Here is a 16621-nt window from a genome sequence, read left to right as displayed (position 1 = left end):
TGTCTGCCTGCCTGTCTGTCTTCCTCTCCGAGCAACAATCAACCCCTCGGCACCCCCAAAAGTGCATTCTAATTCCGCGCAGCACTGACTCCAGCAACACGAGAGTGTGGGCCAAGTTGCTGTGATTTACCCCGGCCCACAATCAAGACTCAATTTTACAGAGGCTGTTATTGCACTGTAAAAGGGAGCGCGAGCTTTCAATCACCTACCTGCTGTTGTTAGATAAAGGTGGGCATGTAAATAGAGGAAGTGTGGCTGTGTAGGAGCTAAATCTCCCAGGTGGAACATGGCAGTGGTGCTGAGGTACTGTGCCCAGTGTTAGGCAGAAAGAGGCACGCAGCCCTCCCCACTCCACCCCCCTCATCTCTAGAGTGTCTCGTGCCACGGCTGCCTCGGCCCTCTCCCACTGATGAGAAATAGATGTGTGTGTGTGTGTGTGTGTGTGTGTGTGTGTGTGTGTCATTTGGCGCGCTGAGACTGTAGCTCTAATCAGGGGGAACGCCTCCCCCCTGTGTGAGTGTGCACACATGCACGCACACAACGTGTACACCCACATCCATTTAATCAGCGAAGCGTCCACACATGCACACACGTACCGATAAACAACGTTTCCTTCCAAGCACTAGGTACACACATGTAGACACACATACACACACACACAAACCCCCCTCACCCCCACCCCCATAGAAACTCTCCATCGTTGCTGTGCCAGGGAGCAGAGCTGAGCTCCACCTGCCTGGGTATTACCATTAATTCCACTGCACAGGCCTGACTGGATCCCCATCCAGCGCAGCCCTCAGCTCGGCTCAGGCTGCCTGGGGAGCGGTGAATCGACAATGGGGGCAATTCACACACTGTCTCTCCATTCTGCCACTATCCCATTCTCTCTGATGTGGCAGGGATGAGGAATCATGCCCCTTGAAGCCCATTTATGCGGAGATATTTGGAACGCTGCTGCTGCCCAGCTTCTTTCCAAGATAAGCATTGCTGCTAATGGTCGATCCACAAGGGCATCATTTGAGCCGTTTCAAAGGATGGGAGAGCCGGCTGTTGCTGTCATCTTTTTTTTTTTTTGTCCTTTTACTCTTGAGTGGCACAGAATAATTGGCAAGGCAAAAACATGCAAAAACACGCTGCTCTTGGAAAGTTTAGGCAATGGAACAAGAGCGGAGACAAGCTTTGAATTAGTTCATCGACGCACTTTGATTCTTTCCTTATGCAATGCCGTGTATAAGGCGTCCAAGTGTGATTGTGCTGTATGTACTTCTGTAACATGTGTTTATGGGTGAGCTGCGTATGTGTGTGTGCAAGTGTGTATTCACTGTGTGTGTCTGTATGTATGTGTGTGTGCACGTGTGTGTTCAACCCTTCCATGGTGTGCACAGTGTAACAGCGGCCTTCGTGGCTTCCACCAAAGACAGCTGCCTTACCCTGCAAGACAAAGGGCTAGTCTTTCACTCTGGGGGCAAACAGCTGTCTGTTGGTCTTAGAGATGACAGCACCTCTGCAGCTACCTCCTCTCATCTAGATCCAACCCAGCTCTAGGGGGCTTTGGCTAATAGCCTTGTAGGCTCCTCTCCACGTCTTCCCTTTTATTTTACTCGGCCTGCGTCTATCTCCTTCACTCTTTCTCTCTCTTTCTTTCCCTCTGTGCGTTCTCTCACGTACGCACACTGCTCTGTCCTTTCCAGAAGCAGCACAGGTTCACAGTAAACATCAATGCAGCTGTCTGCAGTGTTACCAACATCATATTTAATGCACAAACACACCGAGCAGGGAGCAAGATGTCACCTTCACACAAAGGTCATTCCTCCCATTACATTTACTGTAGAGATGTCAAGATTCACGGAAGAGGCACACACGCTCACACAGGCTTGCAAACACACACCACGCCATTTTCACATTCCCAATGCCATGTTAAGGTTTTCTTTACACAAGGCATACTTCAATTTCTCTCAGAAATGTCAAGTATTGTAAGGAACAGTGTGAAATCTGACATGGCTGAAAGAGCCCAACTGTAAGGTGTTCTTTTCCTGCCCAGCCCATCACTCCTGAGGATGTGCAGGCGCTGAGAGTCCGCTGGCTTAAAATAGCAACAGCTATGCAACAGCTATTTTTTTTCCAGGTCTACCTTCCACTGTCTTCCTCAAGTCCAAAATAGAAATTTTGTTACTGTGTGTTCCCTCACTTTAGCCTTCTTTTCTCCAAGGCCTAGCCATTGCCCTAAGTCACACACAGTTGGTTCTGTATAAGGGGAATTTTAAACAGACATTTAGTGACATTTAGGATACTGTCAGCGACTTGTACAACTGCACAAGCCGCTGTATAATTCTGTGTAATTGCGCTGCCTGTTTTGCTAGGAGCTCCCCAGATAAACTGAATACAGTTCCTGGATGTGAACATGGCCAGTAATGGACTTGTCATGAGAGGAGCGTGAAGCTTGGGCTGACATGAGTACTACAGTAGGGTGCATGTCATGTCCTGCCACATCAGGACATTGTCACCCATTCCCCCCACCTCAGACCTCACTGATAGCCGCTGACAGCCACCATGTTTTACCAAGTGTTGACACAGTGAATGCCACCGACACTTATCTCCACTCGCCTTTGTCCTGCCCCGCTCTGGAGTGACAAGGCTGGTTCTGGAGCTGAAAGGGGGCCCCTTACGTCAGATTTATGACTGACTGCTTTCAATGAAGTGAGAGAGAGAGAGAGAGAGAGAGAGAGAGAGGCAATGGACAAAGAGGTAGAGGGAGGGCAGAGAGAGAGAGAACAAGGGAGAGGAAGAAGGAAAGGAGTGCTCCCAGCCTTCCTGCTGTGTTTCACTTACAGCAGCATCACTCAGAGCCTCGGCCCGGCCTGAGTTATCCCTCCCACTGACACTCCAATCAGTCCGCAGCCACTGTGATGCGCCCATGAAAGGTTGTGCTCCCCAAGTCCTGCTAAACTGCGTGCCCCTGTGATGTATTTGTAAGTGGGACTATTTTTTTTTAATTAGACCTCAGCTTTCTTCAGTTTCTTTAGGATTTTCTATTTATTTTCTCTACTCTCCCAATCAAGTTGTTACACTGTTTGTGTAATGCGTGCTGAGACTATACGAGTGTATGAGGCAGTCGGTTTACTGTACAGTAGATGGTGCATGTGCATCTCGCTTGTCTGGTTGAGAGAATTGTGTGAGAAAATGATGCATTATATAAATTATGTTTCTGTCTTGAAGTTCGCTCACTCACTCATTGCATATCAGCTGTCATCTACATTTCTGAATAGCCCTTTCCATCATGCACATATTTTTTGTTCATCTCCAGGTCATGAGTTTATTCGTCAAATTTCTTATTTTCTAACTCATTGTGCATGGAGTTCAATTGCAGATATACTGGTATGTGCCTTAATCAACGTATCTCTGTTTCCTTTCCAGCACAGAGCTCTGTGCTCCATTTTGGACTTTGTGATGCTCTGAATGTGTGTTGATGTAATGATGTGTTTGCCTTGGAGAGGTAGTGAATCAGGAACCAGCTTTTTCGAGGTAGCCTCTTAGTCACCTGTTTCACCAGATTAGATCATCCACAGCGACCGATAAAGCTCTGATTTGATTGGTTAGGATGAGCTAGTCACATCATTACCTCCAAGCCATGCAACCCAGACGTGGATATATCCAGAAAGGATTTTTTTTCACAGTAAACCAACGTCCAATTGCACTTTGTGGCTTGTACATTTCCTATGACTCAAATCAGTGGCACTGAGTACTGTATATCACTTCTGTGACACATCCACCATCAGATCCAGTCAATAAATAGATTAGAACAAGTGGAGCTGCAATGTCTTGTATCACTCTCCCAAAGGGATTTAACTGTTGTCATGGAGACATGATGTGAATCAACAAAAGAGGTGACTGATAACATTGACATGACTAATCTCTTTTCTTATTTCTCCCTCCTGTTACTTCTTCCTCTTTGCCATTCTCTTTGTATCTGTGGCCCATTTGTTTGAGTAGCTTTTTTAGGATATCGTTCTGCTGTTTTTCTCTCTTTCTCTCCCTTTCTCTTTCTGACTGTACCTCTCATGCTTTCTCACCCCATGCATCCCCTCCTCCTCTTGTGTAAGATAAGTGTGTGCAGAGAGAAGTGTCAGCTATAAATCACGTTTCACCGTATAGCCCTCTCAGATACCAGCAAGATAAAGAAAGCCATAAATAAGGGCACATCATATACAAGTTATTGCTTCGCTTTTAACCGTAACGGGGCCATGAATAACCGAGGGAATAATGAATAAAAACAGTGAATCAAGGCTCAGCTCTGCTATAGGGGGCATAGAAAAACCTTGTCTCTACAAAATGCATTTAAGTAGTCTTCCTCGGTTGAGCATGCTAATGTGATGGGGTGCATAACGACGAGCAGTGCCTGCAGATGGATGCAGATTGGGCTGTGCAGGATGTGGTCTGCGATTAGCTGTTCTTTAGGATTTTGAATTTTGGCTCTCAGTCACCATAGCAACCAGAATACAATACCACCCTTTTGAATCTGAGCCCAGTGGTTTGCTTTCTTTCTCTCGCTCTCTCTCTCTCTCTCTCTCTCTCTCTCTCTCTTCTCTGCCTCTCTCTTTCTCTGCCTCTCTCGCTGTCTTCCCCACTCTTTGCCCTCCCTCTGCCTCTCCTTCTCATTCTCACTACTCTCAGGGCTTAGGGAGGAGAAAAAGAGGCAGGGAGTTGGAAAGAGGGAGGGAGGGAGGGAGGTAGAGAAACGGGGAGAGACAGGGGAGAGTCTGTGAGTGAAAGCGATACAAAGTGAGGGAGGGGAAGGCGAGAAGCTACACAGAGAGAGGGGGAGCAGGAGTGAGAATGAGAGAGAGTTTCTTGTCTTGTCTCCCAGCTCTAGCTAGCCAGTCAGTAATTCAGTCTATTCCTCACACAGAGGCTTTTTTCTTCCCCCTGCCTCTGGACGCGCTTTATCTGGCTGGAGTGTCGCTCCAGCTGGGTATCAAGCCCTGGTTTGGGGATAAAATAAACAACGTTTTACCAAAACTGAAGCACAAATTTAACTGCCGGCAATGCCAAGCAAGACTGGGCAAATAAATTGTTGCACAGAGATAGGGCTGTGTAAAAAGGAGGCCCACGGTAACATTGTGTAATTAGCCGGTGCGTTTTCCTATCACTGTCAAGCCAGATTAGCCTTCTCCCTGGTTAGGAGATGTGTCAGAGTACCTCTCTCTTTATTCTCCCTAATGGCTTCCTGCGTGTCTATATTGGGAAATGGGTCTGCCTCCTAGAAGGCAACACAAAACCAAATAGAACCCTGATAGTTTGGTTTATATGAGGTAAATAGCAGGCTGCATTGTCAGCAGAGATGCCCAATTACTATAATAGAGTTCAACTTGTTTTCAACATAATGAGTGGACATTAATTTGTATCTTATAGAGCAGATATGATGGAAAATAATTTCCCATTTCCATATGCGGGCCAGCAGACTGTATCCTTGCAGCTGGTATCTGGGAGGTGACTGTCAGTTTGTCTGTCTGTTTGTGGCGTTTGCCCACCATGTGCTGTGTCTGAGCTGACCCTTAATCGGAGTGGGAGGACGGCAATGTGAATGTGTTAATGATGGCCACTCTTGCAGACATACGAGATACTGGGGCCAAGCCTGTGATGGTCTACATCCACGGAGGATCCTACATGGAGGGGACGGGCAACATGATCGATGGGAGCGTCCTGGCCAGCTACGGAAATGTCATCGTTATCACTCTCAACTACCGCGTCGGAGTCCTCGGTAAGCACCACTCTATCTTTTCCTCTTTTTTACTCACCTCCTTCTCCAAGGACATTTTTCTGGGGCATCTTTGTAGGCCGGCTAAGTGTAATGAGTGCTGTTGATTGCCACATACAGTACAAAACAGGTAGAAGGAAAACAGCGCCGTAAATACATGGATTGGTTCCCCTGCTTCTCGTTGCCGTGGTGCTCGTGTATCAAAATCACTGTAATTGAGTGTGCTGAATGTGTGTTTGTTGTTGTGACTGGGGTTTAGAATAAATTAAGAAATTATTGTAATGAGGTTGGGAAAAAAAAACGCAAAGTGATGAGATGGGCGTGATGCTAGAGAGATAGAGAGGGGTAGAAGAGTCTGTTAGGGAGAGTGGGGGCTGAGTTGCGGTTGGTTGCGGATTGACTCACACAGCTGAATCCTCTTTCAGACACTTGTGTGTGCGAAAGAGAGAGAGGCAGAGAAAGAGAGAGAGAGCGAAAGAGAGAGAGAGCTCCATGGAAACAGCTGCAGCAAAACAAAATGGAGTTTGTTAGCACACTACCCAAGCTTTGTACCTATTCCATCCATCTCTCTGACACAGCTGATTTCTCCCCTCACACATTTTTTTTACCTTCAGAGTGATTGCATATAGACTACAAACACTGTGACTGTGAAATGATATTTCCAGGTTTGTATTTGTAGAGAATATTGCTTCAGCCTCAGATTTGGGCCAAATTGTCAGCAGCCTTAATTTAAGGAGCTGTTTGCCTCACCTTGGCGGTGGCTCCTCAGAGAGCTGCAGATGTCAAGAGGAGGAGGAGGAGGAGGATGAGGCTGACCGAGGAAGAGTTGTGTTTTGTCCTCCAGGACGTTGAGATGACTGCTGTGGTTGAACTAGATTCATCCTGAGACTCTCTTCTGATGGAGACGAGAGCGATGCGGCCTATCGATTTTGCTCGCCTTGAATGTGCTGTGTTTCCCTCTGTCATTTTTTTTTTTTTTTTACTTTGAAGTATCATTTGGAGTGTTGTAATCAGCCTTCAGGGTGGTAAGGTGGGAGTGCTAGCTGAGCATGCCTCTTGCTCCAGCCACTGGGTTAAAGCTGAGCACGTAAGCCTAATACAGATTCATGATCATATTTCTTTCATGGCACTCCAATTATGAGTCAGATGTTTCTCGTCTTGCCGCCGCATTTCGCTAAATGTCATTTTACATGCATGCACACACATCCGCTAACATTACCAAGTACCGTACACATGCACACAAAAGCGCACACACACACGACACATTCACAAGCGCACACATGCATATACATACTCACAAAAAGACACACAAATACACGTTGTACACACACGCACAAACATGCTCACACACACACAAACACACACACAGATCACAAAGCAGCTCTCTTGGTGAGCTCCCCAGTAGGCATTCTGAGAGATGAGTGGAGAAGAACTGATGCATGTAGTTGAGCGATAATGTCCATTGCTGCAGTATGGTCCGATAATCTCCCTATAGTACAGCTTTAAACTGTTATTACAGACACACTCATATAAAGCAAATAAAACCAAGGCCAGGGAGAAATCAAACCATGATGGGCCAATTAACACTAAGCTGTCTGAAGATCTTCAATCATAAATTGTGAATTGCCATACTTAAAATTTGAGAAAATTTGGCTCCATATCTTCATTTTTCATCTAACTGTTTTTAATTAATATGGGTGTCGCTAACACATTCAGCGTTAATCTAGTCTAATCAGGATTAAGTTGAGTAGCACTATCGATCGCTTTTACTGCGATCATAGTCCAAAGCGAAACACTCGCCATGTATCCTTCCAGGTGAAAATCAGTTGACAGCAAGCAGAGAGCAAGAAGCCTGGTTTTAACTTTCTCTACTGTACCTTAATCTCAAGGAACCATGCGGCAAGACTCCCTTCATTTAAATACTGGCAGTGGCAAAAAAAACAAAAACAACAACAGTAATTTAGATTCTAAGCACGGTGAAACAGTTTCAAGAAGAATGGCAAAATAAATAAATAAATAAATAAATAAATAAATATTAATGAAAAAATGAATGCTCTTTTAATTAGGCTGCTTAAAGGGATGAGGGAATAATGGAGGCTGAGAGAATTAGACAAGATAATGAGTTTAAAGTGAAAGCAGACAAGGCAACTCAAACTATGCTTTCTGACACTAATATAGCTCTCCCACCGTCCCTGGGCAATCTGAATATGGCATTAATAATGCAGCAAACACCTTTGAAATGCACACAGCAATCTGAATATTTAACTCATTTCACACAGACAATAGGCCTAATCTATTAAGCAACACAGCCCTCACTAACAAATTTGTACTGAAAGCATTTTTAATGTGTGAAATGAAAACATTTTAGCTAGCAAATTTAAACAAATTGGACAGCACAGAGCCTTCAAAATGTTGGTCATGAATGTTTCTTTTATTTATTTCATCCATTTCGTTTTCATTACATCATTTTTGCAGTATCACACTTTCCAGCATTTCAGCACTTTTTGACATTTGACACATAGAGAGCAGCAATATTGATAGATGCTGCTGCTCAGTGTGTAGAGAAATATGCATTTAGCATTTGATGTGTAGGAAAGAGGAGTGTTTCCATGAGTGAACAAAGTGGAAGTGAAAAGCACCGGTCACAGTATATTTCAGTATAGTTTTCCAATGTAAACATGGCCGCTACAGATTCTACTGAGACAGAGAAACATCCATGATACACACACACAGAAAGACAGAGAGAGGGAGAGAGAGAGAGAGAGAGGGAGAGAGGGACAGAGGGACAGAGGGGAGAGGAGAAACACTCTAGAAAGAAGGTTAACACGAAAGAGAGTTGTAGAAATTCTATTTTAAGACTATCTTGTGTCAAGTCGCCACCATTCCCATTCCAATTAAAGAGGAGTCCACTAAGTTTCTAGTGCTGTTCTATCATCTCTGCAGCTCTTAGCCCTACGCTGTAATGGTAATTATTGCTTCAAAGTGTGGACCACAAATCTCCTGGGGCCCCATTTGGAAACTTTCATATCTCAACTTTTCACTATTTAGATGAATGGGAATTCATTACAGATTTAATCTTTAATTACTTATTGACCCACCAGTATGATTATCCCCGGATGAAATATTGAGAATATACTGTTACACTGTTCTGTTTGGCCTTGTCACTCTGTGCTTGGGTCAGGGACCTGAAGAGCACATTTTGTTTACCGAAGGGAAACAGTGTTTGCATTTCCACTCATTGATTTGTGTGTGTGTGTGTGTGTGTGAGAGAGAGAGAGTGTGAGAGAGAGAGAGAGAGAGAAAGAGATTGTGTGCGTGTGTGTTTGTGTGTATGTGTGTGTGTGTTTCAGAGTGTGTGACTTGCGTGCCCACGTGCGTGTGCGTGTGCATGTGGTGGGTGCACGTGGTGCGTGTGCATGTGCCTAGTTGCCGCGCCTCTCTAATGATGTGTAATGAGTCCCAGTCAGAGGGGAGTATCTTGTATCACTGCTCTTTACAAATATAATTACTCACTGGCTCTCCAGAGCATGTCAATTTCCTAGTCCATTGGGGGGGGGGGGGGGGGGGGGGGGGACTTAATTACTAGTTTCCAAATGCATTAAAAATTAACAAAGGCTGCCTCTCTTGCCAAAACCCAAGGTGAGACTCTTCCTCTCAGCCAACTGCTCTGAGAGGAGCATGGTCAAGTACAGTCTGTACTTCTAGTGAGGTTTCACCTCTAACAGAGTTTATTTGTGACCCTTGATGTCTATCTCCAGTATCTGTCTGATCTCAGTTTTGTGATGGAACCGTTGCTGCTGTGGATTGTCACCTTAGTCTTCCTAGGTTAGATGGAATTCAGACCTTTAAAAGGATAGTTTGAGATCCAATCAAAATAACCTCAACCTATGAATGTACATAAGCAGTACATTCAGCATTGCAGTAATGGCGATGGTGACTCAGCACTGATTTGTTGAATTGCCAATGTTACTATGTGTGTGGTATATACTGTAAGTGACTGTGCCTTTCTGTTATATCCCCTCTCCTTAACTCAGGATGAGGTCTGTAGGTAATTCTGCCGGGGATTTGGGAGCGAAAGATATTTGTGGCACAATACTGTAGAGCGCAATATAGTCAAGCACACAGGTTTGTATAGTAGCTTATGATTACAGCGTGCAGTTGGAGTACGACTGCTGAGCCCCACTGAGGGCTGAGCTGCACCCAGCAGTGCTCACGGCCTCTTGACCCAGTAGCTGTGGCCTGCTGGGCTTTAGTTAAGTAATAATGCTATAGGAGCTCATCTGGACACAGCCTGGCGGAGGTCATGCCAGGTATTTCTGCAGGATATTATGGCGTTAAAAGCACAAGAGCAGCATGTTGTTGTGGTGCGTTCCTCTCTGATCCAAAGTAATCTACTGTAGATTCGTTTTATCTTGTCCTTGCACAGCCATTATAAAATGATGAATACAGAAATGACATTTTTTTTTTTTTTTTTACTAGAAATTCAAGTGCAGGATATAATCCCTTTGGGCATATCTCGTTTTCGATGATGACTTGGATCACAAAACAAACGGCTCTATGACTAACTACAGTGTAAAATTCTACATGACAACCCCCTGTATGGGGGGAGATAAAAACAAACCCACCCTGTAACATGAGCCTGCCTCAGTAAGCGCTCCCAGTCTCAGTCATTTTGGGAAACATCTGATTTATGAGCACAAAATTGAGTAGAGGAATTCTCAAACAGTAGGTGAAAGAAAAAGCGAAGGCAGAGTGACTTCTCTCTGTCTTCCGTTATCAGGAAGGGAGCTGAGATGGATATTTACTTGTTTTCATTGCCATTTGGATGAATTCATCCAAATTAAGCAGAGAACAAAAACATTTATTCATCCTATTAATGTCAGGGAGTGAGGGATTGAAGTAATGGTTTTCATGCTCCAGTCTGCAGCAGCTTGTTGATGCTGCTCTCCTACAAATCACTGCCAGGAAATTAACTCTTAAGCCGCTCTTGCCAGACTCACAGCAACAAACGTCTGGCTCTGCAAGACAGGGCAGAGATAGGACCTATTGTTTCTCAGCGCTCAGCTCTTCACTGCCCCCAAGAACATGTTTCCTTTCTAGCTGAAAATGTTGAAAAGTATTGATTAAAACTGAAAAGGGATAAAGCTGCCCAGGATTGAACCCCTTGAAATATGGAGCACTTGCTGTCATTACTTATACAGTAGAAACATCTTCTCCACATGCTTGCTGATTTTTAAATGGTTCCATGTTATTATATTATATAATTATATATTTTAAATAACTTATTTTTTACTAAAATGTCAGGTGGGACCTTGTTATTCCAAGGTCATGATGTGACATCAGGATGAGGTAAATGTACCACGGCAGTTCCACTTTCATTTCTGAGTTTGACAACAGCATTTAAATTGCAAAACCACACAAACAATTGATACAATAAAAACATAAAAACAACTATAGATCCAACACAGCTTTAATATTTTCTCTACAACATTGTATGTCCAGCTGTCTTAAATCCTCTGCATACAATGTTGGCTGTAGAGCCACTTACAGAATTAATTACAGGCAGTGCATTATTTTTAAGATATCACTGGTGATATCTTTTATTAAGGGAAAATACAAGGTAAAGGGGGGAGGAGGTGTCAGGTGGTGGGTTTCAAATGGGTGTGTGTGTGAGGAGAGAGGAGAGGGAGTGAGCACAGGTGTCAGTGTGCTGAGGTTCTTGGCTTGAAGCAACTCAAGCGGATGCCATCTTCTCCTTTTTCTTCTCCTCTGAGGGGTAAAGAGCTTAATAAATCTCCTCATCATGGAAGGCTTCTTGGGCTTTTTGTTGAGTTTTCCATCTTCCTCTCCAGAGCTTGCCTCCTCTGCGTCTCTGTTGGTAGATTTGAGGGCCTCCTTTTGCATCTCATCGGCCTTGAGATCGCTGGAAAGAATCTGGGTGGTCAAGGCCTCCTGTGCCTTCTCTTTCTCGAGCAGCTCGTCGTCGGTGTTCTGGAGCCGTGAGAAAATATTTACCCATATACATATTATTACTTATCATGAATTTGTATCATGAATTTGTTTTCAATTGTATTACACTACCAGTCAAAATTTTGGACACACCTGATTGAATGCCAACTATGTTTTTCATGATCTTAAAGCCATTTTGATCTAAAGGCTTATGCTTAAATGCTTGAAATTTGTTTCCTAGACAAATATAAACAGTGAAGTGAGTTTCTTTCCAAAGCCTTTGCCTTTCCATCAAGGCAAAGGGCAGCTACTTTAAAGAAAAATCTAAAATATAAGATAATTTGTTTAACACTTTTTTGGTCACTGCATTATTTCATAGTTTTGATGTCTTTATTATTATTGTAAAATGTGAAAAATAGTTAAAATAAAGAAAAATGCATGTGTCCAAACTTTTGACTTGTAATGTATGTCTATGGAAAACCAATGTCTCACAGTGATTTTTTTAAATAGTAGGATATTTCTGGAATGAATTTGAAAAATATGTTCTCACTTGCAGAACAGGCACAGCACTGGGCCTTGATTGGCAAACAGTACCAATCTTCCTGATTTAAATGATGCAAACCTGCTGAGTGGAGGCATTCCAGAGGGTGTGTCAATTCAGACGCTGGACACCTTCCTGATTGGAAGGATTTGAGCAGCTGTTGAGGGAGGGGAACCAATCAAGACTAATTGTGCGTTCACATGCTGGTGGGAAGGTCCGACATCCGGGACTTCCATGTCTGCTTCTTAACACCACTGCATTCATGTGCTATTTTGTCAGAAAATCAAACCTGGGGGACAAACGATAAACAAACATGGACGTCCTGCAGTTTAACAAGCTAATTTAACAAACTTCATTTAAACAAATGTTAATGATGAACTGGCGAACTACAAAAGTGCAATGAAGGTGTATGTGTATATAAGGGTTTTCTTTCTTCTGCCTTTTGCAGACATAATTTCTTTTCCGCCATATTGAGAAGGTTAAAGGTTGTCATTGCATCAAAGCTTGGAAAGTTGGGTAGCAAAGTTTCTCAGACTTTCCAGTTTGTTTGTTGTTGTGAAAGGAGTTGTTGTTGTGAAGGGAGTTTATGTGAAACTCTGCACCTTTGAAAATGCTTTCTTTAAATCTGCTTTTAAGTCTAACCACCTAATACAAAAATGACAGTGTCTTCATTAAACATCTGAACATACAAACAGTTGAACTCCTATAATTGGCCCCTTTTAAGTCAGTGTTGTTTGGTGCAATATCAGTGTTTGCCCATCAAGCCTAGTCATAGCAGCATTCTATGAAGCCAAATTACTTTGACTGAATCTCTCCTCACAGTTAGGACTCCAACTCAGATGGCTGATGTATTGTTAATGAAAATTTGTCCCTCTCATTCATATTACAACAAAAGGAAACAAGAACAATGCTCATTATATTTCATAAGCATGACATTTTAGGGACTGTGCCATTAAGAAATCAATTTCTACGGTGCAGTAGAGCTTTTTACCATGCAAAACCAGCTTTTGCTGTAGCACTGCCTTGAGATGAAAACATGTTGAGATGATCTCAGCGCTCTCACCAAAACAGTAAACATGCGTTTCAAAGACATCAAAGAGCTAACCTGACAATCGCTTTCATCTGGGTCAAGGGCCTCTGCAGCATCTCATGTAAAAATGAAACACTTCACCAAAAGATGGCAATATGAAGTGCACAGATGGAAGTCTGGCTCACTGCAGGAAAATGTCAGCCTCGTGTGTTTGTGGTTGAGATGCTTTATTGTTGGCCGTTCGACCTTTACAGTAAATGACAAAGCATGGAGGATGTGCTTCTTGTGATGCTGTAATTCACATCATAAACATGAGGAAATATTATCCCTATTCAGTCTAGTGGCACACAAAAATTTCCTGGTTAGAGTTTTATGGGTAGACATTTGAGAAGCTCAATATTTACAGAGACCAGTATTTACTGAGCAGCTATCCTGCATGCACTGGCATGTCATGGTGCTACAACAAGAGATGGCATTTCCATTTCCACCTCAGTAAAATCTGACCTAACACTAATTCAAAGGTAGCCCTGCAATCTCTGTGTATCCCACTCGCTGCCAAAACTTTTGTCATATTTTCAAGTGGTCCTTAAATTGAGTGTCTTTGAGTGTGAGCCTTGGATAAAGCACCCAACAGGCAATTCATAATGCAATGCATGCACAGAGGCAGGTATTGCCAATGTGATGATTAAGCTATTCTTTCACCTTTGGTTTTTGTGGTAGAGGCTGTTAAGTTGCACAAATAGACTTCTCGGGGTTTTGTGTGAATCACTGGCTGGCCTTTCTCTTTGCATCCTAAGCCAGATGCCCTTTTAATAGCTCCACCAATAAATCCCAAACTTAATTCACACGAAAAGGGCCTTTTGTGTGACCCACTAAACTTAGTTGTATTTGGATTGGTTTATTGCTAAGCAATAGCAAAATGACCTTGGTTTCTCTAGGATATAAATTGATGGTCTTCTCCACCTTTAATGTCCTTTAATGCATAGCATATCAACTTGTGGTTTGCCTTGCTTTTTTAATTGGCGTGTCACTAGATGGGTCATACTAAACTTGAATTGCTGAATACATTTGAAACATTGTTGATGATAATAAAACAGCATACAGAAGAGGCCATAGCAATGACGGATCCAAAATCATCAGCATTAACACTCCAAAAATACATTGAGGTCCATAAAATGCCACAGAAAAACAACACAGTCTGGGTAATGGGAACTGCAAATTATTGTTTTGTTTCTCCACTAAGATATTGACACAGAGACCAAAAATCAATTAAATGAAAACAGTACATATCATTGTATGAAGCCTTTGAACAAATATCATTCTGTCTGGAGATGGCTCCGGCAAGATATACTGTATACCCCAAGGTGAATATTTGTATTTCTAAGTCTTTTAAAACTTTAGTCTATTCCCAACTTGTATTGGGCTTCTTGTTTATGGTGCCTAAAAGATCTATCTGTGGTGATTCATTGCTAGAACGCTTTGTTTTGCTTTATACTCTGCTCTAGGAGGGAGTATGGGGCTCCTAATGGCAGCAGAGCTTTTCTTCTTAGTGCATTTGTCCTTGAGGGATTTTTAACTTCACAACCGAAAACACACAGGCGCTTCTTCTTCCTCAGGGCAAAATACGTACAGGTAACAGCCTTATCGAACGGAAGCCAGCATGTACACCTTCCAGATGAGCCCGGTGTGGAATGTTTGATCATTCAGAGAAGAAAAAGAGCGTGGATGTAAAACTCCCCCGTTCGGTGTTTACTCCTCCTCAGCTGCACTGTGAAGGGGTAGGAAGGGAAGGATTAGGCAACAGTGGAGGGTGGGTGCGGAGAGAGGGGGCAAGGGAGGAGGAAGGGGGCTGAGATTTGCCCATCATCAGGTGTGTCCTGAGACAGGAATGATGTGTGTAAGGAGATATATATTGGCCAGGCAGGCAGAGATACTTGCTTCTTGTCTTGTAGAGACATTAATCATGGCCAGGGCTGAGCCTAACCGCCAAGGTCAGCAGTCCTCACATGTGTGGGAGGCACACCCTCCACAGCTGCCACCACAAAGCCCCGCTACAGGCAAGAGATTGGAGAGGGGGGGGGGAGGGTTTGAAGCTGGGATGTTGAAGCGTTGAGGTGGGAGCAGAGAAGAGATGGGAGGAGGAGAGGAGAATAAAGTTGCATGAGTGAAGACCCGGGGACGGGGGTCACGGCGGTAGATTGTTGTAAAGAGCGGTACTTGAGATGGTAGTGAAGGAGATTGCAAAGGTAGGTGGACGTTTTAGGATAATGGATTAAGCCCGGGCGACACAGCTGAGGGGGGCAAAGCGAGTGAATGGGATGCAGGGTTAAAGTGGTAGGTGGAACTGCTGATTTGTGGGAGATAGGGTGGGAGGCAGTGTGTGTGTAAGGTCTGCTCACAGTCCTTTTGGTCAAACCTGTCGAGTAGGAGTTTGTGATTATTATAATAGGACAGAGGTGAGAATTATGCCTGAGCTGGGAGAGTCGTGCCTGTTAGGAGCTTAGAGAAAGATGCCAAGGTGCTGTTGGTTTAGCAGTATCAGATGTAAAGCTAGTCCTTCACTGCACTACGCGTTTTAAAACACTGTATCCACAGAGGGCCACTAGTAAGCAAATAGCTAGTATTATAACCATGACATCGGGTGAGTACCATATTTCTCCTCTCCTCCTCTCCTCCTCTTCTCATTTGAGGCCCCATAAATGGTTTTGAATGTGTTGTAACCCCAAGGAGGTCCATCAAGCATGTGAGAGGGCATTTCCTCTGGGCCACTATAAAGAAAATACAATAATTTTCTGCTTTGGTAATAAACAGAGGCGCAATATATCTTTACATTTTGTAGTGAAAGGAGTCATGGCTGCAGTCCAACTCAGTCCAACTCCATCTCTCTCACTATTTAGAGGGCCTGATTGGTGTAAAATTGGTCCAAGTGGGATTTTCCACCATCTCCTTGGCCTGTCCACCCCTTTCAGCCCCGTGAAGGAGTAGATACAGTAGAGGGAAATGTAGAGAACTAGAACACACTGGAGGGGCTGGGTTACAGTAAGCCTGTGTGCAAGATATTTTGTAGGCCGTAACTTTGCCTGACTGCCTTTTGCTTATGTTACTTTTTTTAGTCATTTCAGGTAAGGTCACAGAGTAGGTAGTCCTTACTCTATAAGTAGCCTCTCTGTCGGCCCCATAGTGTCAGAGGCCTGGGTGTGGTTGTACTGTTAGTCTCTGCTTGTGCAAACAGCCATGGATGTGGTAGTTTTCTCTTTTGTTGAAAATGTGGATGGAAACACTGAATCTGGGTTTGACAGATGCAGGTTCTGTACAGTGCCACAGTGTATTCAGGGCAATGACATAT

The 16621-nt window shown here is 43.7% G+C and overlaps 1 protein-coding gene across 1 annotated transcript in view; it reads left to right on the top strand.

The window, feature by feature from the left end:
- nlgn3a (neuroligin 3a) overlaps nucleotides 1-16621 on the top strand; it is an 85924-nt gene that overhangs the window by 12969 nt on the left and 56334 nt on the right. Inside the window, 1 exon segment of the mRNA XM_071524814.1 lies at nucleotides 5609-5758. Coding sequence (XP_071380915.1) covers nucleotides 5609-5758 — 150 coding nt within the window.

This window comes from Centroberyx affinis, unplaced genomic scaffold (assembly GCF_046629955.1).
Source record: "Centroberyx affinis isolate AG114_WGS23_722 - 3 ecotype Tasmania unplaced genomic scaffold, CSIRO-AGI_Caff_v1 ptg000108l_1, whole genome shotgun sequence".
In the NCBI taxonomy this organism is placed as follows: Eukaryota; Metazoa; Chordata; class Actinopteri; order Beryciformes; family Berycidae; genus Centroberyx; species Centroberyx affinis.
This window is presented reverse-complemented; position numbering and strand designations above follow the sequence as displayed.